The sequence below is a fragment of the Lonchura striata genome, chromosome 3 (assembly GCF_046129695.1).
Source record: "Lonchura striata isolate bLonStr1 chromosome 3, bLonStr1.mat, whole genome shotgun sequence".
In the NCBI taxonomy this organism is placed as follows: Eukaryota; Metazoa; Chordata; class Aves; order Passeriformes; family Estrildidae; genus Lonchura; species Lonchura striata.
The window spans coordinates 2,138,749-2,166,587 of record NC_134605.1 but is presented as its reverse complement, the minus strand read 5'-3'; the positions used below and the strand labels follow the sequence as shown (position 1 = coordinate 2,166,587).

The 27,839-nt window shown below is 42.5% G+C and overlaps 1 protein-coding gene across 4 annotated transcripts in view; it reads right to left on the bottom strand.

The window, feature by feature from the left end:
* The window catches only part of MEIS1 (Meis homeobox 1), a 107,342-nt gene that overhangs the window by 29,862 nt on the left and 49,641 nt on the right, over window positions 1-27,839 (bottom strand). For all 4 annotated transcript variants that reach the window (XM_077781843.1, XM_077781844.1, XM_077781842.1 and 1 more), the window contains exon 8: window positions 21,661-21,806. In XM_077781843.1, coding sequence (XP_077637969.1) covers window positions 21,661-21,806 — 146 coding nt within the window. The remainder of the gene's footprint in view (window positions 1-21,660; window positions 21,807-27,839) is intronic.

Here is a 27,839-nt window from a genome sequence, read left to right as displayed (position 1 = left end):
AGAAGTCAGAAAATGGAAAAACCTTTTAACTCATCTAATCCATCTCCTGGCTGCTAGAATATTATTCCTTCCATACCATATATTATTACCCACTGCCTTTTCCAGTTGAGCTTTAGCTAGTCCAAGCAATGGTGCTTCTGCTATTTCCTTTTGGAGACACTCTGATAGACCTCAGTGTTTGGAGTTTACTCTGGCTCCCACTGGTTTTCAGTTCAAGCTGAGCCCATGCAGACACTCCCACACCATACCCGGGTAACTGAGTGGAGCTTTTCCCATGTTAAACATTCCTCTGGTGCCTGTATGCATGTGCACACAGAAACACACACACACACAGCTTGCACATACACATGAACTTTGCTTAATACACTCAAGAAGGGATTTTTTACTCTAGGATCAAGAATATTTGTGCTAATGTGATGTGGGTGATGCACTTTTGCATCCTCTGACATTTTTATTTATTATTAATTATTGTTTTCCTTGCACGGACTAAAACTAACCAAGGACAGGGAAATCAAAAGAAAAATTGCATCCAAAAGATTAGCAAAATTCTCCTCAATGCAGCTCACAGCCAAAACTATGAAACATTCCAGCCAAGCGACACCAAAGGAACCGAGGAAATGCATCATCTGACTGCAACTGCCTCAGAGCTAAAATTCACAGCCTCGAAACCCAGCTTTTCAGTTAAGCCAACATCTTTATCAGGCTGCTGTGAAAAGGCAGGAAGGCAAACCCCAGCCTTCCCTAGGTGAGCAGCTTTTGGGAAGGAAGAAAAAATATCACCGGCACGCCAAAGGAAATCCCGACTACCTGATAACTCCGTAAAAACACTGCTGTTGTTTTTAGAGCCAACCTAAGACAGATTAGCCCAGGTAAATATCTCCTAACCAGAAGCCTTTTCTCAGCAGTAAGTCACTGTCCTTATCTACCTCAAATGACTTTCTAAACAGGTGGGCTCGGAAATAACCCCACAATCTCTGGGAAACGCCAGTGCCAGCAGTTGTAATCCCACAGAGTTAAGCCAAAAGCCTTTATTTGTGCTTTTTCCTCTTTTTCCCAGGCTGTCTTCCATACATCTGGAGCTCCCTCTGTAAGTGAGGGATAAAAAAAAAACCTCCCCAATGCCTCCATTGCCTACTCCACACACCTGTGTGATCAGGTTGATGGAGGGTTGCTGTATTCAGCCAGATCTTTAATATAAACCTATGGATTTTGGATGGAGCAGGAGCTTTAAGCTTTTCCCAAGGTGGTAGCATCCTTAAGGAGCAGCCAGCAAGCACACTGGGAAGCCTCCTGCCAGGAGCTTGAACTCCTTTTTTCATGAAGGCACCAAGCCACCATAAAAAGAGAGTTCAAGGCAACCAACACATCAAGGTGCCAATGGTTCAGCACCAAGCTGAGGGGGGTTACATTCTATTTTACATTTTCTATTTGAAAACAAAACAAACAAAAAAGAAAACTACCACCGAAGAAGGAAATGAAAAGATAAAGCTGCTATTTTGCAATGCTGCTTTGTTGGCATGGAAAGTCCTTGAACAGATGCCCTGTCCACCATTAAATATTCACAACATATCCTTGTAAAAGAATAAAGACCACTCAGCTTATAAGCAAAACCACAATGTGTTCTTCATGGAAAAAAAAAAAAAAAAAGAGAAAGATGCATTTAAAGATCTGGGGAGAAAAAAAAAGAAAGGAGGGAAAAGAAAAAAAAACAAAAAACAAGCCAGGAAAACACTGCTGTTGTCTGAAGAAGCAGAGACTCTTGGAAGTAGTGCACATTCTCTGGCGTTAATTTTCCCACTTAAATTACAGTGATGCTGTAGCCTCATCTCATTAGAGATCATTGTCCCCAGTAGACAGTTGTGTTTATGGGGGATTCTTGCTGTTCCACACCTGCTGCTCAGGTTGCTACGTGATAAAGCCTGCATACAAACAGCAGTCTTGAGGTTGCTGGACTGCAACTGATGAGCCCAGGCTAATTCAGGGGTGATTATGTAGTTTACTGGACCACTAAACCTCTTTAAGCTTGTAATTACTGCCTATTTGAGTAAAGAACATTGAAAAGCAATTCACTGCATCATGCCTGCCACAGCTGGAAGCAGGCTGCCAGCAGTCTGTGGGGACATTAAAATCTACAGGGACTGGGATTTGAGCACAGCTCCCAGGCACTGCCAAGTGCGTTCACATTCCAGCTCACCTTTTCTGACCAGGCGTGCTATTAAAGGTGCAATGAAAACTATAGAAAAGCAATAAAGATGACAAATAACGGGACGTAATTGAAAGAACTGCATTTTAATGACTCTCCCCCTCTTCCCTCTTCCCTTATATTGGCAAAAAAAAAAAAAAAAGAAAAAAGAAAAAAATTAAGCCTTTTTGTCATGACAAGAGAATGGAAAGAAAAGGCCTTTTGCAAAAGGGGAAATGCAATTCATACATGTGTTTCTGTTTTGAAGCTGGGGGTTTCCCTCATGTTTCAAAGCTCTAGAAAGAGTAAGTTTACTTGTAAAGTGAATGCACAGTAAGTCCTTTGACGTATTTGGCAGAAATGGTAATGCAGAGGCATCTTAATTGCTGAATCTTCATAAAATCCCCTCACTGAGCCTTCGTGAAACCCTCCAAGAGTATCCCAGCCCTAAACCACCACTCTGAAAAAGAACTCCACCCCAAGCAGCATCATCAAGACAAGACTGTGGGTTTCTTTTAATAATAAATAAATATCTCTCTGATTCTATTTGCCTTTTGAGTTCTGACCCACTCTAACCCTCCTTTTCAAGTCTGCCCCTGCAGCTCTCAATGAGCAGGAAGCTATTAAAAAGGACGCCTTGGTTTTTTGCATAATTAGCAGTTTTGGGAGCAGAGTCTGGGGGAAGAAGAGCAGATCAAATGGGACCTATGACACGGGCAGAAAGGTTGGTAATAGGTATTTTTACAAGTGAGTAAACAAAGGTCTGGAGAGGATTGCTCCAGCAGCCAGAGAGCAGCACTGGCAAAACCAGAGGGATGTTGGCAGTGCCACCACTGAGCCCCAGCACCGCTTGGCATCGCTGGGAGCTCCAAGCAGCTCCAGGCAGTGCCTGCCCATGCCTGCTCCCCATCCTCCAGCCCCTCCACAGCTATCCCTGCTATTCCTGCCATGTGTGAGGTCCAGCAATGGGCCTAACGAGCTACCCGATTAACTAACTGCATGAAATGGGCTTTAAAGCCTCCTAGGACGTTTGGAGATGCAGAATTCATCAGTGTCATTTCCCTGCCCCGCTAATAACTGCCACAGCTGCCTTGGGAGAATGGGGCGTGGGAAAAGGCAAAAATAAACAAGCAAAATTAAAAAAAAAAAAACCAACAAAACATTGCTATCGATACAATTAACCCTGGACTGAAGTAAATTTAAGAGATGGAGTCTCTCTTCTCATCTAATAAATTGCCTTGTTTTAAAAAACATGGGCATGCCTTCTGTGGTTCTAATCTCACATGTATCTAGAAAGGGAAAGGGGGGAAAACTCCCATGCATACATGAGCAGGTACTGTGAACAAACATCAGCTTTTAAAGGAGAATGTAAAAGCTTTCAGGAAGTTTATTCTTAAAAAGCATGCAAATTCCCAGTCACAACAATCCTCCAACTAACCCATCCAAGCTCGGAGAGCCACGGGCTTGTGTGTTTCCAGCTATCACTCTTATTAATATTCATTAGGCAGGGCTACTTGCATTTTCATAAGCTGTGAAGGTGGCAAAAGAAACAATCAGAATTCTTTAACACACAGGCATTATCAATTCAACATCTGCCAAAGAAGAGTGCATACAGATCTGAGGTTGAAATTCAAATGCAATTTACCTGGGCTAGAGCTGGGCTTCACTTTCCAGCACCCAACCAGCTATTTCAGGAGCTCTCATTTTATCCATCCCAGCTTTTACCTCTCCATAAGTTCACTCTCCATTATTTTTACCTTGAAAATGAGAGTCCCTCATAAATTCTCCCTTCATTCCTTAGGTCTAATGAGTTCTCTTCTGCTAAAATAACCCAAGTTCAGTGCAATCTCATACATGAATAATAAAGACAAGTTTTAACTCGGTAAACTTGACTAAGCAATTCTGTTTTCTGGCTAGAGAATTCATTTATCTACACCTATTTAGTGTGTGAAATCCCTTTGACTGGCTTCAGGGTACAGGCCTGTACAGAAATCCACCTTCTGACCAGCCTGGACTTAAATTTAACCCTGAGAGATGAACAGAGAAGTCTCCAAATAAAAAAAAATTCTTAGCAAAGAAACAAGTCTGATAATGCTAACCAATTTCAGAGTAAAGCAGATACGTGTTCCCAGGATGATATTTCTATGCACAAGAGCATGCACCAAAAAAGTGTGATTCAGATCTCATGAGAGTTGGGAAAAGGCACATCACAATAATCCAAATCTCCAGATCCAACCCTAAATTAACATGTATTTGCCCACAAATTCACTATGCATTATCCTTATAAAAATGTCATTAAAAAGGCTTGGACCAGGATGTGACTCCTTCTTCTTGGAAAACTTCTTGGACCAAGAAGGCTTCCTCATAAAAAATAATCTTTTCCCTCAAATTCAATGCAGGTCTCCACCAATTTCATTTGGATTTCAAAAGCCTCCAAGTACTGTAAAGTTAGGATACAGCTCACTGTATCCTCCCTCACAGAGGGTTGGTGGAACCACGCTTTGCATTTCAGTGGAGATATTCATGGTGTGAGGCATTTACCAGGGGCTGGTGTTGGCCAAGTCTTGGGGATGAGCCCTGAGATGGCAAACCTGTCTTCACCTGCCTAACTCCAGTTCTGGCTCTTAGCTTCAGTGAACGTGGCCAAAACCTGGGCTGCCTAGAGAATACATCCTCATCTTTGTAAGGTGGGACCCTCATGGGCATCTTCCATGGGATGTTGAAGGGATGAGACCACAACAGAGGTTTTTGGAAGGGGATTTTCAAAAAGCCAAACAGAGTCAGCCGTAAGCAGCCAGAGCCCACCCCACCCCCAGCCTGAGCATCCCTTTCTTGCCTGGTCCCTTTCAAAGTCTGAGCATATCAAGAACCACACACAGGCAGATGCCTTCACAGAAACTACCATAAAAGAGACAATCCACATATTTGGAAGCAAAAGCATCGAGGTGGTGCGTTGCTTTCAGCACGTTTCTGATGTGATGGCCATTAACAATTCACAAGTACAGTAACAAGATATAATCAATCTTTTCAATTCAAGCTCAAAAATCTCCCTCTGCTTTCCCCTCCTTTCTGAACAAAACTCATTTGTTTTAGAAAGACCTAAATGAAAGTAGTTAAAGACCAAAAAAATGTCACCACTAACAAGTTACAAAGTAAGAAAGAGCAACCAGGCACATTTGATCTTGTTCTATACAGGAACCTTTCTAAGATGACTGCTCCAATTAAAAAAAAAAAGTTGAATTTATCATTTTGATGATAGGAGATTATGAACTTTACTATTATATGCATATATTTTGTTTAATGGCTTAGTTTATTTTAATAACAAAGAGAAACTAGATCTTTACAGATGAAAGCTTTATTTCATGGCTTCATTACAACTGGGATTTTTAAAATCTGTGATGTTAACCAAAATGTGATAATGGGTGTTCTCAAGGGCCCTATTTTGTAGCATTTTATGCAGAGCCAAACTGTACGCAAGACATTACAAATATGACATTTAGCCATATTTTAAGAAAGTAGAAGTGACTCCAGTGTCAGAGGCCCCTGTAACTGTTTTCCATCTGCTTCTCATGCCTCTGAACTTGTGCAGCAAGGTCTGGCTGTAGAAATGTTGTGACAAAGGCATTAGGTCTCTGAAGATTTTTTATGAAATTATATTGAAAGGCACTTTTTGTAGGATTTTGCTGGAAGGGGACAGAGTGACTGCAATGTAAGTACTTTATCTACAGCACCCTTGCCTTGAAGGATCTGTTGACATCCAGAAGGAGACACAAAAACATATTAGGGAAAAAAAACTAACTAACTAACTCCGCTACCATTTTTATGTCATTTCCTTGCTACGATAGAGATAATCAGAAACACCTCATCAAACTTGATCCTGCTCTCAGTGCTTCTGAAGAACTTCCCATCTATTCTGCTTCCTTTTATTCTCACGTTAGGAGATTGAGAACAGTTGCTTCAGACGACGGCGGCACTCCCGCGTATGCAGCACGGAGGATGCTCCTCGTTAACACCTTTTACACGTGTACATAAATCTTTACACACACAGAGGCGTGCGTACAACGCGCGGGGCTCGATGTCGTTTTGCCAACCATGCCCTCCACCCCCAAAAAAGCAGGGACCCACTGTTTTTGGGAAGGCAGCCCAAGATGGCAGCTCATGATTAATGGCTGTATCATCCCCGGCTCGGCAGCGGCGAGGCCCCAGGTCTAATCTGCCAAACATCCCCTTCGTCCGCAGCCGATCAGCAGATGCAAGCACATAGGCCCTGTCAGCTTGACATATCATTCCTACGACAATGTCAACGAGTATTAATGTTCAATTATCTGTCCTAGAAATAACCCTCGCCTTGACGCGTTGTGTAACCGGGCGCGTGGCGCCGCGGTAATGCGAGCGACAAGGGCAGAGATGCCCGCGCTCACCCGCTCGCTGTGAGTTGGCTTCCCAACATCGCCGTGACATTGCCTCGCGGTAGCGCCTTCCCCCTCCTGCCTCTCCCCGCTTGTGCTCTGCTGCTTTGTTTCGTTGTGTGGAAGGAGCGTTGCAAAGACCCCCAAAGAGCCTTCTCCTCCTCTCGCGTGTTGCGCGCTGCCCATCGGCTCGCCAAGATACACTTGGAAGAGGCGTGTTTTGATCTCACACCCACGCAAAGCCACAAGGACTTTTCTCGTTTTCTTTCATGGAGGGACAGGAGCTGCCCATAACCTGCCAGCCTCTCTTTATGTCCCCTACTTATATATATGTATATATATCTCATTCACCATCAAGCGCAAATGTCAACACTGTCTTCTTCCAGGGCTGCATCAAGATCAATTCAACCCTCAACTGAAGGGCTGGTGCAATTTGGCCAAATGAAACATTACATCTTCCTTTTGGTAAAGCAGTTTTAAAGTAAGACCCTCAAAGGAGAGAGAATTTAAAGAATAAACTCGAGTTTATTCCTAGAATCATTATTTTTTTTTACTACTGCTCACATATTAATATTATTGATCACGCTAAATTCAAATAGAACTCTAGAAGCAAAAACACTTACCAAATACTTTTTCTTTTAAATCAGAATTAGGGTCAAATTGCCAGTTGTTTGAATAGTCTGTGACAGAGTTTGCATAATTTCTCTTTTTGTTGTTGTTACTATGGCACAGCTTCCTTGAACTAACATTCAAAGGTTATCAGCTCTAAGTCGTGCTTGCTAAGTCTTCTTATACAGCTCACAATCAGAGGGAGGGAGTGGGAGGAAGCAGTGTGATAACCAGTGCCAGCTTTGAGATAAAGCCCTCCACCTAATCTCTGTTTATTTAGACAACCATCTAACCACAGCACTGGGTGTAAAAACAAACCAGGTGTATGGCTAAGGGAATTTCTCCTCCCTTACCATGATTGCATTATATTTTTTGGGTAAAGGAAAGCAGAGCCTCTTTCTTTTTTTAAGATTACTTTGAGAATCTAAATTAGCCCAAAGTTTGAGGTTTTCATGTTTGGATTCGCTTGGCTGGATGTGCTTTTTTTGCTTTGTTTTGTAGGAAGGGGAGGTAATGGCAACAAAGCACATTCTATTCCATGCTTTTTTATTTGGTGAGGTTTTGGAGAAAAAGACTTTACTATATCATATTCACAGAAAAACTTTGAAAATTAGGCTCCCACTTCAAATTATTTTCCACCGGAGGGGATTCAGGATGTTTGGAATAAATACAAATATCATGGGATCAAACTGGAGTAAACTGAGCAGTGTTTTAAATGTATTTCCTTAAGGTGCTGACAGAGAGTTGGGCACCCAGCACATCTCTGCTGCATCAGTGCTGAAGCTGCTTTTCCAGGGCTGAAGCTGCTTTTCCAGCCCAGATGCCAAAATAGAAAAGCTCTTGCAGGTCAGGCTATGAGAAGCAATAAGGATAACTGAGCCTCCCTCCAGCTTCTGCAGCAATATTAAACAGTGGTGGGGAGCTTGCATGTTGGCTGATGGCTCTATATCTCCTGCCATATGAGCCCAAAGTTGCCTCCAACATATTCAAACTCCGTTTTCCCCCTTTTTACCCCTCTGATGATTCACCTCACTGTTTACTCAATCATTTTAGGTAGGGGGAAGTGATGAATATTGCTGAGTGCCAGTTTTTTTGGAGCAAGATGAATAACCCCAAGGAGCAACTTACACTGAGTCCCAGGCTCCTGTCAGCCCTATAATTGACGATGTTTTCACTGTAAGGGGTGGGGACTGGGACACATTAAGGCTCAATAGGGGAAGTAAATGGAGTGAATTGACTCAGCAACACTGCCTTTTACCACAGCTTCTAATAAGGATAAACTGATTATTGCCAAATGTACTTTAACATCACAGGGAGGGGAGGGAAAATAAATCGATCTGCTCAAAGGAAATAAATGCCATACCAGAAGTTTTTTTAGAAGTGAACTTTTATGTGCAGAAGCATAGAAGCACTTTTTGGCAGTATGCTGCTGCCTCGTTCCGGGTTGCCATTTGCCACTAAACCAAAAATGAATTTGCAGCCTTAAAACGCATCCTAAAGATGAACGCAGCAAAAAGATCTCTACGAAGCCAACTTATCATTTCTGTAATCTCACTCTCAAATGACTTGGATAACAAAGAGGAGCATGGCAATGCTCACACTGTATTTCAAATGCCGACTTCATGTCAGCATCTTTTTACAGCAACTGAGAGACCGGATGCTCCACTTCTGCGCCAGGCAGCGGGGAAGGCAAGCAGGCAGCAGCCCAAGTTGCCAGGGGTGACTATGGAGCTGACAAGGCCAGGATCCAGCAAAACCCGCCCTGACTGATGACTTCTGGGTTCCTGCTGACCTTTGATCCCTTCAGGTTTGGTCGGGAACAAAAGAGCCTGTTCACCAGGGCCCCTCACAGGTACATTTAACGAAAGCAGCCATTGCCTATGTGCTGATTAATGTGTTTGCCTTACATGCGGCAGGAGGAGGACCACGGCCACCCCGTGCTGCTGTGCAGGTAAGTGCCAGCTTCCCTAGCTTGCATGTCACACAAAATAAATCAAGGAAATCCACCACGAGGCACATAAAAACAACTAAAGCAGGTAGAGACAATTTTTGCCGCTGATGCAAGAAGTTGCCGAGACCGGCGATGGTGCCACGAGCGCTATCCCTGCGGACCCAAAAACCTGTGGAGAGTTTCTGTCATTAGAGATTTGATGTCGCTCTGACACCGGGGGCCATCAGCAGCTCAAACACGCCGTTGCAAAGATGCTGTTGGCTACAGCAGCCATGGAGGATGCTGTCCAACCCTCGGCGGCCACTTTCATCACCGCACATTGTCACCATAGCAATGAAGCTGAATGCGGGCAAATGACAAGGGTCTGTCATCACTCAGCCCTGGCCTGACAGCCCTCAGCACCAGTCACTCTCATCCAGCCTCAATGCACACACATAGGTCCTCAGCGGGCCCAAAAGTAATAATCTGCCCCTCCACAATGTCATCGTTTCACTGGCACTCCCAGTAGCAGTGTGCAGCACTTATATCCCCTGGAGATGGTTCTGCTTTATTCCACAGTGAGTTTTTGTGCTTAAACAAAAGGAAAAATCAGAAAAAAAAGAGCCAGAAGGGAGACAGTGGTGCCCAAACATCAAATATCAAGACATAATCAAGGAACAAAACAATAACAACAACAAAAAAATCATCTATTGAACAAATGGAAGTAAAACATGAAAATTAATGTTTGAGAGGAAAACAACAACGCTTCCTATGTAATGGCTTCAGCAAGGAATAGCAGCGGTACTGACAAAGTCTAAAGCTCCTTTCTAATATCAAACATGGCAGTTGTATATAAAATGCATCCGCTGCTCCCTCCACAGAAACAGGTGTTTGGGGTGAAGTCAGGATAACTGGCAAGGTATGCTGGGCTGTCACCGACAGCGAGCACGGCCAACACGCTGCTCTGCCTTCACGCCAACACCAAAATCAGGGTCCCAGCTATTTTCACGCTCTTCCTGCCAGAGATGCCACAAAGAGACAATTAACTTGTTCTACTTCCCTGCTGCCTGGGTGGAAGTACAGCAAGAAATGACAGAAATCAGAGATGGCAAACGCTATCTCATCTAGAGCTCGTCTGCCTGCTTGGATTAATCACAGCATCTCTATTTCAGGAGAATTTCTGTGTGGGGTCAGTTTTTACTCATCCTGCCCATGCAAACTTGCCCCTTCTAATTGCAGCACGTGGGGAAGATGGTGAGAAAGATCAGTCTTGGTGGTTACTTTACTTAGCTCATCTTGACCACACACTTTGGGTTTTACTTTGTGTTTAGTCATACAGAATACCCCGATTTAACAGCAACCCTATGTCACTGTGCCAGCACTCACACCATTCCAAAAGCTGCCTTTTAATGATATTTAATTTAGGCTTGCTTACATGCTACATTTACTAGTGAACACATTGGCTATGTGGCTCTTATTTAACACGATCACTGTCCCCCCATAGTGTGCAAACGCTTGCCAGTCTGTAGCAAGCCCTGGAAAGACAATTCACTGTTCAAACATTTTTTAAACCTGATTTACCGTTCCAGAGAAACAACTCCGCAACTAATCTTCCAGGACAAATGTAATGCTGAAGAGCAACTAAACTGAAACGTATAAATTCCATATATACTTAAAAATATCATTGTCTGTAATTTAATATAACAATATTTCTAGGCCTATAACCTTGCACGCAGAGGCAATTTCCCAAGCATTAATACTTAAATGGGTCATATGCACCACATCTGTCATTCTGTCCTGAAGTCTATGAGGCACAACCAAGACTCTGCAAGCCTATTGATTTTTCTAGCATTTGCTTTAATTTACTTAACCATTGAGAAATCCATCAGTACATAAAGGGCAACTGTCCATTACTGCCTCATTTGCAGACATACTTTCCCCTCTTTTTTTTTTTTTTTTTTTTTTTTTTTTTTGGTAAATATTTCCCTTTAAATCGCTGTGTGTTTACAGTGTAAAAATGAAATCCGGAAAGTGCTCACACCTGTTTCTGTTCAGTAACTGCTGCACTGAGGTATATGTAATGTGCTTAAAGATAGAATAAATATCTAGACATTATTACATCTGTGTGCAAAGGGTGGTAAATTAGATCCTAATTACATTAACAGGGATTCTGCCTCCCAGCTTAAATTTTACATGAGCACTCTGTAAAAATCCAAAAGCTCTGCTGTGGTTTCTTTACGAGCTGGTGATTACAGCTACTTCCTATGCGGTCACTAAATATTCTGTTTACAAATAAATGAAGAAGCTTTGAGCCAACTTGCCAGGGTAATAATCCATGTTTTCTATTTTTTTTTTCCCCAGCAAACCTTTACCACATACGCATGGCAACAATCAGAAGCCCCGGCTTCATCTAATTACTCTATCACATAATTTCACAAATTGCCTTTTCACTGGGGAGCCAAGTGCAAAACACGCTCACAGTGGGATTTCAGGCAGCAGCTTTCATTTACTACTCATTTCTTGTTAAATTAAACACAAAAACACCAGTTGTGTGAAAGAAGTCAAAAAGAATGCTTGCAAATGAGCCAGACAAGTGTATCTTATATTTATACCATTTGCACAAAATAGCTCATTGGCAAGCTGGATTTTTAACAGCACCATTAACATCTTTAACCCTTTTAAAGCCTGGCATGAGGCTGGTAACTGGATCATTCTGACCAAACTCAGCCCAGCACAACGGGACCAGGCAGCGTGTGAGCCTTATCCTTTTGTTCCTAACTGGGAAGAGAGGCAGCATGCCCTGGCTCTGCCTCCACGAAAACCCTCTAGCTTACCAGGGGTTAGAGGACAAAATCGATTCCACAAATTTCTGGGTATTATACCCACCTAATGCAAGGGAGGGAACAGTCCTAGAAATAAATTAAGCGGGATTTGTAAGCGCAATTTCGCTTTCATCCAGGACAGCCCTCCGAGGTGTGGGGTACCAGTGAGACTTGGGGGCACAGGGACCTGGAGGACCAGACCCCTGCTAATTATCTGAGAGTTAACAAGGCAGGATTGCAAGCTGCCACCAAGGAACACAAATTATTTTGAAAATAATTGCATCCAGTGTACCATCGCTGGTGGAAGTGAACCAGAGGTTACACAGCTCTAAAATGACATTTTGTACATCAACAAGTACAAAACTAAAACACGACCATTAGTAATTAAAGCTGCTCCTTTTGTAGCACCAAAGGCAGTAGGTCAGGTACCATTTTACATCAGAAGCCAGCCTTGATGGCTGCAGATTTGCCAACACTATCTACACAGGGAGGAAAAAAAAGCATTAGAAGCAGCTGTCTGTGTGCCTCGACATTGAGAATCCTATTCATACAGACAGGTGGGGTAATTTAAAAGCCAATGTGGTGCAATTTTGATGCAAGTAATGCCACTGTTTACTAAAATGCCACCATTACTGCTGTTTATGGAAACATTACTAAAATTGCATTTTATTCATAAGAATCCTAAGGTTTGGGTTATTACCAGCTTCAAAATTATTCCGACCCCAACTGCATCTCTACAGCCCTCTGGGGTTTACAACCTGCTGCACTGACAGACCCATGCTCAGGTTTCAGCAATGAAATCAAGGGTTTATCCTCTCTGCTGCTCCCACTCTCTGCTGTTACCCTTCCTGCAACAGCACAAAATCCACAGCAAATAAGCTGAGTTCTGCCAGCGAATCTATTAACTAGCCAGATTGTCTAATACGGCATTCACCTTTCCAAAAATACCATTAGGAACCCCAAAAGCTCTGTCTGACATGAATAAGGACGGCCTAGGAAGAAGAGTTTCACCTCAAAGCTGACTTTAGAACAATCAACAGAGCAAGGTGCCCAAGGCAAAGTCCCATCATTTTCTTTCCGAGTTTGAAAACAGTCTTGGAAAACATCTTTATATCATGAGCAGCCCCTTGGTTTTACTAAGGTGACTCAAGTGACCACTTTAGTGTCACTAACATGACTACCTTGCTTTTTGGATCATTGGGACAGAGTGATCATTGTGAGAAAAGGTTTTGTTGTAGTAAGGATTTTTTTGAAGTACTTACAGATGTTTAATGCTGTACAGGATGGATTAGAAAGGGCCAACCAGTAGCCAAGAAAAGAATATTCGTGCTATACCTAAAATCTGAGAAGTATTTTCTGGGCAGAAGTTTCTGCTTCATAAACCAAAAGATGAAGTGGTAAGGCTCCTAGACCTTGCCTTATTAAAATGATGGCCCACCACTGAAGTGAAACGAGCACTCCACTAAATACTCTGGGTCTAAATCAGGCAATGATGCAAAAGGCGAGGTAAATTAGATAACTACATATTAACTTAAACTCTTTTCTGCCTACTTACCTTCTCTCTACACATATATTTAGCACTGCTGTAGCTTGCAGGGTGAGGAGCTGGAAGTACAATGATGACTCATCAATAAGATAAGATTGGTTGGACTTGATGATTTTAAAGGTCTTTTCCAACCTTAAAAATTCTATTAATACATTTGTTAAATGAATAACAACTCCATGAATATTGAAAATTGGATTTTCAGCTGAGCATTTTGTTGGAAAGGATGGCATTACCCATGGAAAATTTCAACTTGCACCACAAAAAAAAAAGTTTCCTTCCAAAAGAAAATTTTTCTCAAGATAATTTTGATGGGCAGACAGCAGGCATAAGTACTTAATATTAGGAATTAGAACCTCTTGATTAAATGCAACAAGAAAAAGCATGTAAGCTGTAACAGTGCAGATCCTGTGTAGCTGAAGGTAAATGCAGGAAAAGGGAAACAAAACTTTTATTAAATGGGTAAAAAACCAAGTCACTTCTCATACCTGTCTTGGAGCAACAAACACACTGTAGTCACCACAATATCACTGCTTTAGTTTATCTAGACAGGGGTTAAACTCATGCAAACAGATGTAGGATAGTGTATGCCAGAGCAAGGGAATGCATCTTACACAACTTGATGTACCACTTCCAAATGTGACCCTATTTGAAAGGCAGCTTATCTTACACCACAGATTAACACATCACATCAGATATGCACCCAACTGGTTTGGTGTCTCATATTTTGGCACTTTACCTGATCTGATTCAGTCATTTGCTAGCACACTGGCATGCTGTGAAACTGCTTCAAGAGTTAGATTTCCAGCAAAAAAACTAACACTGGCGCTTACATACATAAGCATATCTGAGAATCAACATAGGCTCTTTTGTAGCAACTGTGTTAGAGGACAAGCTAAATAAACAACCAATAATGAACAACCAAGCCCATTAATTTATCCTCATTTCCTGCTCACCCACTGCTTGCCAAGATACTGCTGCTGCCTTTAATGCACTTCATAGTGCAAACCATTCGGCAAAATATATCCACGGATACTTCCAGATTTAAAAATCGGTGACCAAACTTCTTCCCTCCCTCTCTGTCCCACTGCCAAAGGTGATACTTGAATTTTGTACTGTCTGCTGTCCAGTCTGCTTTGACTGCAGGACAGTGCACCATGTAACACATTGCTGTGTCTTGACTGGAGGAGGCTAATTTAAAAAATGAAGCTGCACAGGCAAAATATCCCAGCTGCAAATATAAAAAGAAAGGAGAGGGTGGAGAAGAAAGCAAAGCATCTACTGCTGACTTAAAGATTCTTATTACTGCAAACATTCTTGCTGGTTAACTCATTTCCGAGAATATTTATGCAAACAAAAGGAGTTCTAGTACAACCAGAGCAAGTGTAATTTAGCATCTGAATTAATGTTTATCATGTTTCAACTTTTCAGTATTCCCTTGCTTCTACTCAGATGTGAAATTCTGCTCATGTCTAAATACTAATGTGTTTCAGCAGCTTCAAAATAATTCAAATTCTTTAATGTGCTAGTGGCTTCCACATTGGCACAATAGTGCCTCCAAGCTAGAAACTGTGGGAAACTGGGGAAAAGGCAGGATAGTGCTTTAGGAATAGACACACACACACTCTCTAAAATCTTGTTGGCTCAGGTTATTGGCTACCTTCTGATTTCAACCAAACTACTTCCCTGGATCACTGCCATTCCCAAGACCTGTGAGGAGCCCCTACATACCCTGTAGTTTAAGACATGATGGCTGTCTTCAATAGAAATGGAGCTAAATCACAGGTGCTAAAAAAAACAGATGCTGTAACTACACCACACTTCTGAATGTGAGAAGAGCCTAAGTAAATAATCTGTTTTCCTTGAACTGACTACAGCAGCCTCTATTTTCCCTTTCTGTTCTAAAACCAAAGTTTTGTAGGACAGCTCAGCACTGACAACTTAAATGATCTATAAGACGTGCTCTTGCCAAGAAATCACGAAACTGGAGCAACAGCAGCATTGCCAAAGGTATCACCCAAAACCCAACAGTTTTCTTTTAAAATGACAAAATTTCCCTCATGCCAGAAAACAGTCCAATCCTTGGAAGCTGGACAGGATGTCAAAGCCACAAATTTGAGGACAATTGAAGAAAATGTTGGAGGTTTTAACAGTCACTGTCCTCCAAAAAGCTCTGAAGGGTTAAGAGGTTGATCCAGAGTTACCTAAATCCTCTTTGTCCTCCTTTCTGGAGCTCTCAACTCAACTGGGACAGAGCCCCAGGACAATTATCTTCTCCCATAATAACATTGTGCATTTTCTGCCACAGCAGAAGGGAGCTGAGGACCCTCCTTGTGGGTCACTTGCCCCCACCTGTGCAAGATGTTTTTGTTGGATGCTCTGACAGGTCTTTCTGCTGCCAGGAGCAGCAAAAGCCCTGGCTCCCACCTTCCCAGTCAAGGGGATGGCAGTGCATGAGTGACTCAAGGCACGCTAAAAAGCCTGGCTTTTCCCAGGAATTTGGGACAGCTGGCACTGAGAAGTGTGTTACAGATGTGGAAGAAAGCTTTTTACAGCTTTGTCCACAATAAAATCGAGTGAAAGAGGAGATTTGTGTGTTTGGGATGAAGTGGGAGGACACCCCCACCCATTCCGAGTCCAGGATATGGAAACCTGACCCCTGTTACGCAAAGGGGCTCCAGGAGCCCTCTGGCATTTTGCAGAGCAAGTTCCAGTTGGTGCAGGATGGAGACTCACTGTAAGTTGCACTTTTTAGGCAGGAGGAGGGAAGGGGTGTTATTTTTTTTTTAATGCTTCCAAATCTCTCAAGAGAAGAACAAAGAAAACTTGGTTTAGCCAAGTATTTTCCCCTTTCCATGTTTTCAGTGCCCTAGATTTGTACCCATCTACCCTTTCACTACACTCCTTTCCAAAACCAGGCAAGCATTCCACATGGGAGTAAGGGCAGGCAGCCAAATTAACCCTATGCTTCTCCCAAGGCAAAATCTCATAATTGTGGAGGGATGAGAAAAGACATGAAATCGACTTGTTTTGACTTTAAAGACTTTTCTGACTTTATTTCAGACAGTAAAATATTAATATATATATGTATATATATATATATATAAACAACCTTACAGAATTAAATGGCATAAGTTTTCTATCACAACAGCATCCTTGAAGTCATGGGCACTGTTTTTCTCCCCTAGATGCAAATTATCTACTTCCAGTAAATTCCTTTATAAATAATAGCTTTACTAAATAGATTGCATACTGCTTATTTTAAATTTTCTTGTTTCATATCACAGCATCAAGTAATCGATAAAGGTTAAAAATACAGATACACACAGAAAAAATCCTTTCATTTTAAAGTCAACATCTTTCAGCCATGTCTTTTACTTTCTACTCAGTTTCCCCCTTCAGTAAGATTTAACCTCTCAAGGAAATTGTTTTAAAAGCAGTTAAAAATAATGATTAAATTATGGGATTTACATGAAAGAAATCCTCAGCCCATTCTTTTTTTTTTTAAATCATGGCAATTTGTTTTTTAAAAGGTGTTTGAAGTCCTCGAATCTACCTCTTGGCACCATTAAAAGGGAGTAGTTTATAATCCCCTAATGTGCTTAAATAAAGCCTTCAATAGTTTAAATTGTTATTAAACATCTTCTGGGATTATAATTTTATGGCTTTTTTTGCCTGATTAGATGATGAATGTGAAGATCATCAAATACTCATCATATAACAAACCAATTACATTGTATAATCCCCAAAATGAGGTTTGAATCCCAACATTTTAAATTAAGCTGAATTCAAAGGATGCAGAGTATTCACAATGAGTGAAAAAAACACTTGAAAAGACATCCCACAAACTGCCTCCTCCTAGTTTTGAACAAAAAGGTATTTATATCAATTCCAAATACCAATTTATACCAATAATACCATTGCTGAGACAAAAGCCTAGGATGGGCTGAAGCAGAAACTCACTCTGTTGCCACAATTAAATTTACACAGATTTAACTGTAAGCAAGATTATTTTTTAATTCCCCTCCCCTTCCCCTAAGCTCTTCCCTTATTTCACAATCCCTGCTGAGGGATGTACATTACAGTGAGGAGATATGCTTGAAAAATTTTTGGGGAGAGATGAATCCTGAATGTTAATTGATTAAAATAATTTTTTTTAAAAATTTTGAGAAATCCAAAAGGCCTGCAAAACATTTCTGGGCTGCAACACACCCTGAAATTATCCTTAGGGTGACCTTCTGAAGTGAAGCACCAGCACAGAACTGGTTTGCCCCAGTCCCTCATCCAGCCCCTGCCATGGCATTTAATGCTCATCTGGTGCCACTCCACAAACCTCTTCCCAATTCTGACTCAACTTTAGCAGTTCTTCACCAAATTATTCTTCTTATTCTTTTTTTTTTTCCTTCCAGATAGTAGCAAGCTTCCAACTCAAATTTATAGTAAAACCCTAAAAAATAGATTTTGTAAACCTCCACATTTTTGAGATGGCATCATAAGCTACCATGAAAAATTTCAACAAGCTCCACAACTACATTTTGCCCAGGTAACAGCCCACCTGAGCACTCTTCCAACCCAGATATTTAAGCAAAATTAAATCAGAACAGCAAATGGTTAAAAAAATATCCTGCAAAGTCCTGAGTGTGAGTCTAGTCAGCACTTTTGCAATTGTTTTAGTTGATTGTTTTTGTTGTTATTATTCCACGAGGGGAAAAAAAAAAAGGCAATTTGGACAAATTTATCCCCTGATTTATCCCTGAAAAGCTTCAGAGCATGCTGCCTGTATCTGCAGAGGACAGTGCTTGCCTACCCTTTGGGCATGTGTCAGCTCAGTTCTGCACATCAGTCAAAATACTGGGGGGGCTGGAGCCTGACACTGAGTGGGAACTACTGCCCAAACACTTCAGCATCCGGAGAGAAAAAACTGAATTTCCTCCTGAGCATGAAACAAGAACCAGGGAACAAACCTTCGGAAATGAAGTCAGTACACAGAGGAAGACTTGAAGCTCTTGGAGTTGGAATAACTGCATAGAAAGAATTAATCCAACCTATCCACTTTTGAAAGACTGTATTTGTCCAATATTTATTTTAGGTCTTTCCAACCAATAGTCATTAGTATGACAGACACAGCAATTACTGTCTATTTCATTTAATTCCATGCCACTGATGTGTATTAATATTAAAATTGTGAAAAGAATTTGCTTTTGGACAGGAGGACTCCCAGCTAACACCCCAGTTAGGAAGCACCAGTGGTCAATGGGGTGCTGGATTTTGCATTTAACTGCTGCTCATTTCTTCTCTGTCATTTTTCAGATGGCAAAGTGAAGGAAGGTAAACTGCTGGGGGCACAAGGGAGGTATCAGTCATGACACATCCCCTGCCTGAACAGAACCACCCCTCTGTCTTTCCTCACCTCCCACTTCAGGGAGGACCTTGTGTTCACCCTACAAAAGACCAAATCCACTGATAAATAAGTGGGTAAATAAATACAAAAACAAACTGTATGGGATCTCTGGTTTCCTCATGATGATCTCCCTCCTGAAGCAAGGACATCAGGTGGGGACACCACCAATACCATTGGGAAATGTTGAAAGAGCAGACATGAAGCCCAGGTGCTCTCAGTAATGAACAGGAGTTTTAATTCCTTCAGTCTCTCCCTCCACTACTCCTCAGCTCTTTTCACAGCCATTATTTGGGCCTGGGTATATTTGGAGTTCTTTTGCACCCCAAGAAGCCTGTGAACATGCTCTAGTGCTCCAGCACTTGGAAGAGACAACAATGTTCTCCAGACAGGTTTTCATTTGAGGAAACTGTCCAAGCTCCTACCTAGGGTGTGTCTCCAGGTGCTTCCTGGAGAAGGTCAGACTGGATAAATCAATTCTGTTTTACTGAATTGATCAGATAAATCTTGATCTACCATGCTACCAGGAGAGGAGAAAGCTGTCCTGCAAAAAAACCTGCATGCTTCACATGGCTGGACTGGCTCTGCACAGGGGATGGTGGATTTTTAAAGCAAGCTTTAGCTCAGTGTTACCAGGTAGAAAATGCAGCATTGCATAGGTCCTGGAAGGAATGGTTCTTTCTGTATTTGAGTCTTCCAGAAGCAGAGAGCACCTTACAAAGAGATGCCCAGACATTGTCTCCCAGGGGCTGCTAGGAGCCTGGAGCAAGCTCAGCGGGTACTCTCCTCTTTTGAACACTATTACCACACAGGAGAAGAGTGAAAAGCTACTAAAACCCTGCACCTCACACAGGTGAAACAGTGAGGGGGTCTGTTCTGTCTGTTCTTGGTCCTGAAACTAAGCATGGAATTGGCTACAGGGTCAGGTCAAGCTCATGCAGTTAAATTCTCTACACAGGGTGGCTCCCACCACAGAGGCTTTTTAGAGACACCCTTTATCCTTCTGCCATATTCCCAGGAAGGCATTTGGAGGGGCTGTACCCAGCTAAAAGTGTGCTGAAGACTGCTCAAACAATTTGCCAGGACTGACCTTTGTGTTCCTGCGCTCAGATTTATTGATGCTTTATTTAGTGGCACAAACACAGCAACAGGGCACTTTCAGGAAAAAAAAAAAAAAATTATACTACTTAATTTGCAATTCCTCACTGGAAACTGCAGGAACTGAGCTGTTCAGTGTTGTCTAGTGTGCCTTGTCCTGACTGAAGAGCTTCCTGGGCCTCTCCTGGTTCCTGAACATAGAGCAGGTGCTGGTGTGAGCACTGCTGCTGGCACAGCACCCACAAACTGTCCTGGATGTCCTTAACCTCCCAGGGATGCACAGAGATGCCAGGTGTTAACTCATCCTGGGTGAGGACCCACCAAAGGGACCTCAGCCTCTGGGAAAGGATGGCACTGAACACACCAGACAGAGCTGAGGACCTGGCAAAGCTGGGGCACGGCTGGCATGGAGTGTGCTGAGAGAAAAATTAACCTGGAGGTTTTTTCTCAGGTCCTCTCTGGGCTCTGAGGAGCAGGGCTCCAACATGAAGGTTCATTCATAGCAAGCTGGGACTGCACAGGACAGGATTCCCTGCCTGATCCCGTGCTGACAAGAGTCATGGCAGGTATCTGGTTTCTTGGCTCAGCAGGGGATGGAGGGGTGATGTGCAGGAGTGCTTCCTCTGCTTTATGAGTACACCCCTGGCACAGCTCCCACTGGGGCTGGGCAAGCTGGCCAGCTTCTAGTTTCATCCTGACCCTAGCTACAGGCAGAGGGAAGAGTCAGCTACTGGGGCTAGAGGCAGGAGCCCTTCTTCACCTGCAGACACCAGCAGCCCTTGCCCGACCCTTATTCTCGTGGCAAAACCACAGCCCAGATCCCCACAGTGGATAAAAACCCAGTGACAGATCACCACCATTTAATGGAGGAGAATGGCATTAGAAACACTTTTCTAAATGCTGATGTTAGAAGGTGTGGTACATATTATAAAGCCTTGAAAGCAACTCCAGCATCCAGCTTAACCCCACACACCTGTACAGAGCTTTGATTTCTAATCCCAGGAATAAAAAAACCCCATACAGGTAGCTGTGGTAATAGAAATAACAGTGTATACCCCCACCACTTCCTAACATTAAATACAGGGGTAACTTACACTCTGGGAATGAGAACATCTCAAAGAAAAAAATTATACTTTGCTATTAAACCAGATACATTCAAACCTTTCATCATGAAGCTTCTGATGATCTCTGACAAACATCTGAATAAGGTCTTTGTTTGCTTTTGGCTTTGTTTTTTAATCTCCCCAATTGTTTTCTGCAATTCTCTGGAGCACAGAACCCAGGGGCCAAATGCTGCTCTGTGCTCCAAAGCAGTGATTCCCACTGCAAAGCAGGACAGGTCTGCAAGGTTGTATTCATATAAACTTTATGTAAAAATCACATTTGACATCGATGTCCTGTTAACAACTGCATCTCAGACAAACAAACAAATCTAAAAACAACACACACACACACACACACACACAAAAAAGCCCCATACCATAAAGACATATGCTCTGTGCTCTTCCCCTGGCATCTAGCAAATGAGGCAACAACAACAACTCTGCTCGGAAAAGTCCCTCTACTGCCTGGCAGCAACATCATACGTATTTTTTTTGCTTTCTATGACTACTACAACTATGACATTATCCATGTTTTATTTTGCATATGTGATCTAGAGTTCACTTACTGTTAGATGCTGGAACAGCCATGCCCTCATGATATTTGTGGCTACTTTGGGAAAGATGCCACGCTTTTTATGTCGCTTTTTGTCCTTATCTGGATCATCATCATCACCTGTGCTGGGGGAAGCTACACTGTTGTCCAAGCCGTCACCTGTAAATATAGTGAATCAAATTTTGACTTATGCTACCTTTATATACTTCAGCCGAAGCCTGGCTTTGGGTATAAACTGCATGAATATTTAAATGAGGTATAAATTCTTTAACACCGTAATTCACCAGGGGTTGAGGGGATGGGGGAAGGGGGGGGAGAGACATGGGGAGAGGGAGGGGCTCAGAAATGTGTTGGCCCCATGCTGGTTTATCTTGAAGGACAGTGTGGCCATCTCCGCCATTGTAACCCAGAACAAAAAGTGCTTACAAATTATAAAAAAATATTTGCAAGCATCCAGCTTGCAAAGGTGGAAATGCTGGCTCTTCTTCACACCAGGTCACTTCCCAAAGATTCATCCCAATCAGCTACTTTGGCTGAGCTGACAATTAGGAAAATATCAGTGGTGTTCTGGGATGGGGACCATGACGTGTGTGAAGCTGGGTGCCTCATCCCGCCCTGGGGTGTGAAAAGTGGGGTGAATGCAGCTCCCTTGCAACATCATATTCCCTCAGCAAATTCAGAAAAAAACCAATATGATTGAGGCATTGCTTATGTTAAGTCTTTTAACTTAAAGCTGTTGGACTTCCCCTGATTCTTTGATGGGAGGCAGGTAGCTAACTGGGTCCCCTCTTCCCATCCCCAGCCAGAAAAAAATCAGAGGGGGATAAGCAGGCCCCAGTTTGACATAAACCATTAGGAATTAACACCCTGCTTCGTGCCAGTGTGCCATATTTGCAATAGGTGTCTGCTTCTCTGAAACAACCACTGATCCAGAATGAGTTTCCTCAGTGCAGAGAAGGTCTCAGACAGTTCCCATCACAGTGGCAACACGTCTGTGGGAGGATGCCCCTGTGCCACAGCCCACTTGGGTCTGGGATGATGGCTTAGTGGACAAGGGAAAACAAAAGTTGCAGTGCCTAGCAGTTTGCATAGCAGTTGGCATGCAATTTTTGTTGCAAACACTGAAAGCAGTTTATAAACAAGCCCACAGAGCAGATAAGTCTTTGCATTGAATGCATGTGGACTGAACAACATATCCTGGCTTCCAAAGGCACTGTATTTGTAGCAACATGGAGTTGTGAGGTTATTAGCCAAGTGTTTTTTGCACCCCCAGGCAAGAATGATGAAGAAAATAATCTCAATTTGGATGAATACAAACTATCTCGGTTAGGGACAAAAATAAAATAGATTTTAAAAAAGGGATGCGGACTGTCATGATTTGTTAAACAGCTTTCAGCACACACAAAAAAAAAAAAAAAAAAAAAAAAAGCTATTATTAGTGTTATATTCTTAGCATGTTACTGACTGTGGCAAATTTATAATTGTCCTTATGACTTGGCCTGTGTCTTTAATGAAACTGTAACCTTGGGTAGTTACAGACAAACAGAAGATTTTTATGAAGAAATTAGATATCCAACAAATTCTTTGAAAGCCCAGTATGTAAAAAAGGGCTTTTATACAGAGAAGCAATTCACCATATAAAATAATAATTCATAAAAGAAACATGAGCAAAGGAAACAACTCAACAGCATTTAAAATTCCACGGGCTAATCTACTTTCTGTCTGCAAGAGGCAAACAAGGAAAAGAAAAGTATTACGCATTCATTGATTAAAAATGAAAAGCTTCTAACCTAATGACACTGCCTTTCACCACCTCCCTGCCATCGTCCACCCACCCTCTTCCCCCCACCCCATTTTTTTAAAAATATACTCATTTCAAACCCCCTTCAGATTAATTTAGCAGGCATTGCCTCATGCCTGACGGGAGGAGGACTCATTGATAATTTATGGAAATATCTACTATAATCCAAGGGAGATGACTTTTTTTCCAGCTTTGTGCATCAATAGATAATCAAGGCCTTCAAGCAGCCTTAGCTTCCCATTACCTCGGGCAAGAGAATTCCTGAAAGCATGCCTCCAGGGCACCTGAATTATATCCTCCATTAGGGGAGGAAAAGCTTTCTGCATTCCACCTATAACACTCCCCAGAACCTTTCCTGTTTATTTCTGCTGTATGAAAGCAGAAGCATTAGGAACAGGATTTTTTAAGTGAAGACTTATGTAGATACAATGGAGAAACCTTTCAAGCGCAAGCCAGATCACCTCCTTCAATCCCGGGCAGTGACCTATCCCAAATAAAAGGTTTCTGTTACATCATTAGCTCAAGCCAAAAACAGCCTTGGCTTAATGCACAGTTTGTTCTTCCTACTGTTTTTAGGCAAATACTGCTACTTTACTCCCATCTGGGAGGGAAATTACACTGCTGGGCTGTAATCTAAGACAAGATTTTCATTGGAAGCAAATGCTTTCAATCCAGTGTAAATACTGGTGTATGTTCAGAAAAGCCTAAAACAATAAACCCTGGCCTCGACCGACACAAGTTAGAGAAAGTGAAAAGCAAGGAGAGGATAAGAAAGCGTCCGGCTATCCTCAGAGCAAATGCTTCAGTAGACTTCTGTAAATTGTTTAACCTCTTCCACTTTTTTTAAATGGAAAATTGATCCCGTAAAGACCGAAACCACAGAGAGAAGTCTAAATGGTCAATTGTGGATTTTAGTATTTCCATCTACTTTGCAACTCGATACACTCACCTCTGTGAGGTCTCCAGAGATTTCCCCCTCCTTTTCTTCCCCCCTCCTCCCCTTTTCCTCCTTTTAAATATCACTAAACAAACTCGAAGCAGCACTGACCAGCCACACGGTAGCAGCTACGAACTGCATTTGTAAAATGTCGGTGGCAACTCTGCTCCTGAAGTTGACTTCTCCTGCCGCCAAATGAAGGCGAACTGAAAAGGTGGAAATAATCATAGAAATGATGCTAGTCCATAAACAAGCTTACAGCCTCATTAGTATAGCGGGAGGCTCCGCTGGGTGATTTATGCTTGTTTTGCTGATGCCATGAGGAAATGCCACAGGGCAACTTTAGCCAGCTGCTAATGGTTTCTGACAGCTTCTTAGCAACTAGTGCAAGCAACGCCGTGGCGTTTGCTAGTGACAGAAACCGAAAATGTCATATTATCTGCCCATGTGTCACCAAGTCCGTGTGGCAATTAACTAGTAGGCCAGTGAGTGAGGGGCCACAGGCTCTTCAGAATGGCCCATGGCTATCTGGGGTCAAAGCGGGCGCAGCGTTCGCCTTTATGCTGCACACATGCATGGCTGTGTGCATGATCCCCACCGTGCTCCCTCCGCCCCGATCAGCTTGGTCCATGCAGATCCTTTGTCCATGGAGAAACTCTCACTTTCTCTTTAGGCATGGCGTGACATTATCAGAGGAGCTGCGAGTAATCTGCCTTGATATGATGGTTGGAAATGGCACTTTAATTGGCAATACCTGATTCCCTGGTTTTGAGTGCTGGATCCGAAGGTGCTAGCTGTTTTTCTGCTCGCTCGCAAATTAGTCTAAAAGGATTTAAGATCACTGAAGCAGACTCGTTGCCTGTCAAATTGCTGGGAGCGCAGCAACTCTGCACAGCAACTAGATGCTATTTAAAAAAAAAAAAAAAAGCAAATGCAGAGCCTGTAAGGAGCAGAAGGAGAGCCCAGACTCTGCACGCCCGTTCCCTGGCGAGCAGAACCAGGCGCTATATGTCAAACTGTCAAACCTTTCAGCGTGGCCGTTTGCCCTTTCAAATAATATTTAGGAATTGTTTTTACACAATTTTTTATAGGCCATGGTCTAGTGAAAGAGGCCAACCAACAGAGAAAGGAATTTGTAGTACAATTCGTCCGTGGACGATTTCTTGCCAGACCCGGGCCAGTCCCCACGGAGTGAGGCAGGTGACCTGTGGCAGCTCCCTGGCTGTTGGGGAGCTCCGATTTCAAGCGCCCTCAACTCCAGCATCCCAGAGTTGCCTATTTAAGCACACCCAGGCATTCAGGCTGTGCTATCTTGTTCCATTCAAGAAGGGATAAAGCAGCATTTATCGTATTCAGCCCTGCTGAATGGCTTGGACTGGCCATGCCAGCAGGGGCTCCTCTCACTGCGCTCCCCTCTCCACTGTCACCGCTCCTTACGACTTCTCTTCCCCTCCCACTCCCCCAAAAATCACAGGCAGAAGCAGCAAAGGGCAAGCGACTTTACAGCAGCCCCTCAAGTGGGTAATGCTCTCTTTGTCCTGGGTGATATGTTATAAACCTTTGTTGACAAAATAGGTGCTTCTGGAGAGCAACTTGGCATAGGCACTTGCCTTCAGCAGCCATGGTTGTGGCAGGAGCTTGCTGGCGATTCAAAGCCTCCCTCATTCCCACACCAAACTCCAGTTAAATGTCATCACCCCGCAACACTGGAAAGTCTGTCAGTGTGGCACAGCTGGGCGACTTTCAGCCACCACAGCTCCCAAATCTACCCTCAAACCTCAACTATCTAGGCTGCCCAGATATGACATAAATATTCCCAATCCCATGTCATGGAGGTTTCTGAAAGGATGGGAAATTCAGATGTCCTAAAAACTCCAGCCTTTTGCTTGACTACAAAATCCAAAAAATTGCCTCTGCATGGAGCTCTTTAGACGAACATCCTCAAATGATTTTAACCTCAATATCAAAGTTCCAAATACAGCTTTACTAAAAGTACCTTCACCAGATATAATAGGTTATTTCTAACTCACATAGCCCTGTCCTACTATCAAGTCTGCATTTGAAGTACAAGTATTTTCTATATCAAAGAAAACCAGATTATCCTAAAAAGTCCCATTCCACTGACAGGACTTCTGAGAGAGCTTTTGGGTCTAGAAGAGCAGGGCACCAGCTTTGCTGAGGTATACCAAACACTAGGATGAACACATCCAGCTTATACAGTCCAGTTTTACATAGGAATCTAAATACACTGCTTTAAGGAGTTCACAGGAGAAAATGTGGAAGATATGCACACAGAAGCCCTAGGAAAGGCCTGAAGCAACTTTTCAGTGGACTGACTAAAAGCTCCTTATGTTCAACGTATTTGTATGTGTCCAAATGTCTCCTGTTAAAAACAGCTTCTGCCTCCTAGAAGAATTTCACAATTTGCATTTACTTTTCTATTTCATGAACTAATATAATTTAAATATACACTGAGTTAGGACAAAACCTGTTGACTTATGTACTAGATTTATAATGTATTCAGTGCTATGAACTGAAACATCTAACATGCTGGCCCAAAGTTCATGGTCTTTTCAGCAGTGTATTTTTTTTTCCTAGTTCTATCATATTTTTTTTGCAAGCATTTAGATACAAGTTCCTCAAATTCCTGCTTCTGGTAGCATGAGAAATTCTAAACTGCCAAAGCCAAATATTTAACTGTTCACTGTCCATCTCCAGCTCTGTTGGTTCCTTTCTCTTTTAAATATTCCAAGAACCAAAAACTCTTCAGGAACCTTTCCAGGTAAGTGGAAAGGAAGATACATTAGCTTCAAGCAACATAATGTACTAGAGAGATTGTACGTGGCAAAATTGCTTTTCTCAACCTTTCTTCTGTGTCATATACCAATTCAGAGTAACTACTGTAATTTCCATAGCTTTACCTATGTTACCCCTGACAGAAACAAAACTCCAGTTTGTTGGATACCTACACATCCACCATGACAACTTTTTGTGGAACAAACCAGGCTTAAGTGTGACATTTTCCTACAAGGTACAAAATAATTAATTCTCAAAAAATAACCACGTCCACAGATGCAACAAGATTTTCTGTGAAGCAGAAAAGGGAATACTGTTCACAGGAAATACAACAAGCATCATCATTTCAGACCACCAGCTTTGAACAGTCTTAGGCAATCAAAGAACATGGAAATTCTTTATATGTATATATTTTTCAATTTGTTTCAGACACAACCAGCTCCAATTTGGCACAGGAATGTGGTGAGCAGAAGTCTCACCCAAATGACTCTGATGTGAGTCAGTGCAGCTATCATTTGTGGCCACAAGTACCGAAGGACAAGTCCACTGCTCAGGAAGAATCATTCCTCCTTCCAGCAAGGTGTTAAAGAGGCCAGCTGAAAAGCACAGGGGCTGAGTGCTCAGGTATGCCAGGAGAGAGCTGGAAGGCATTGACACA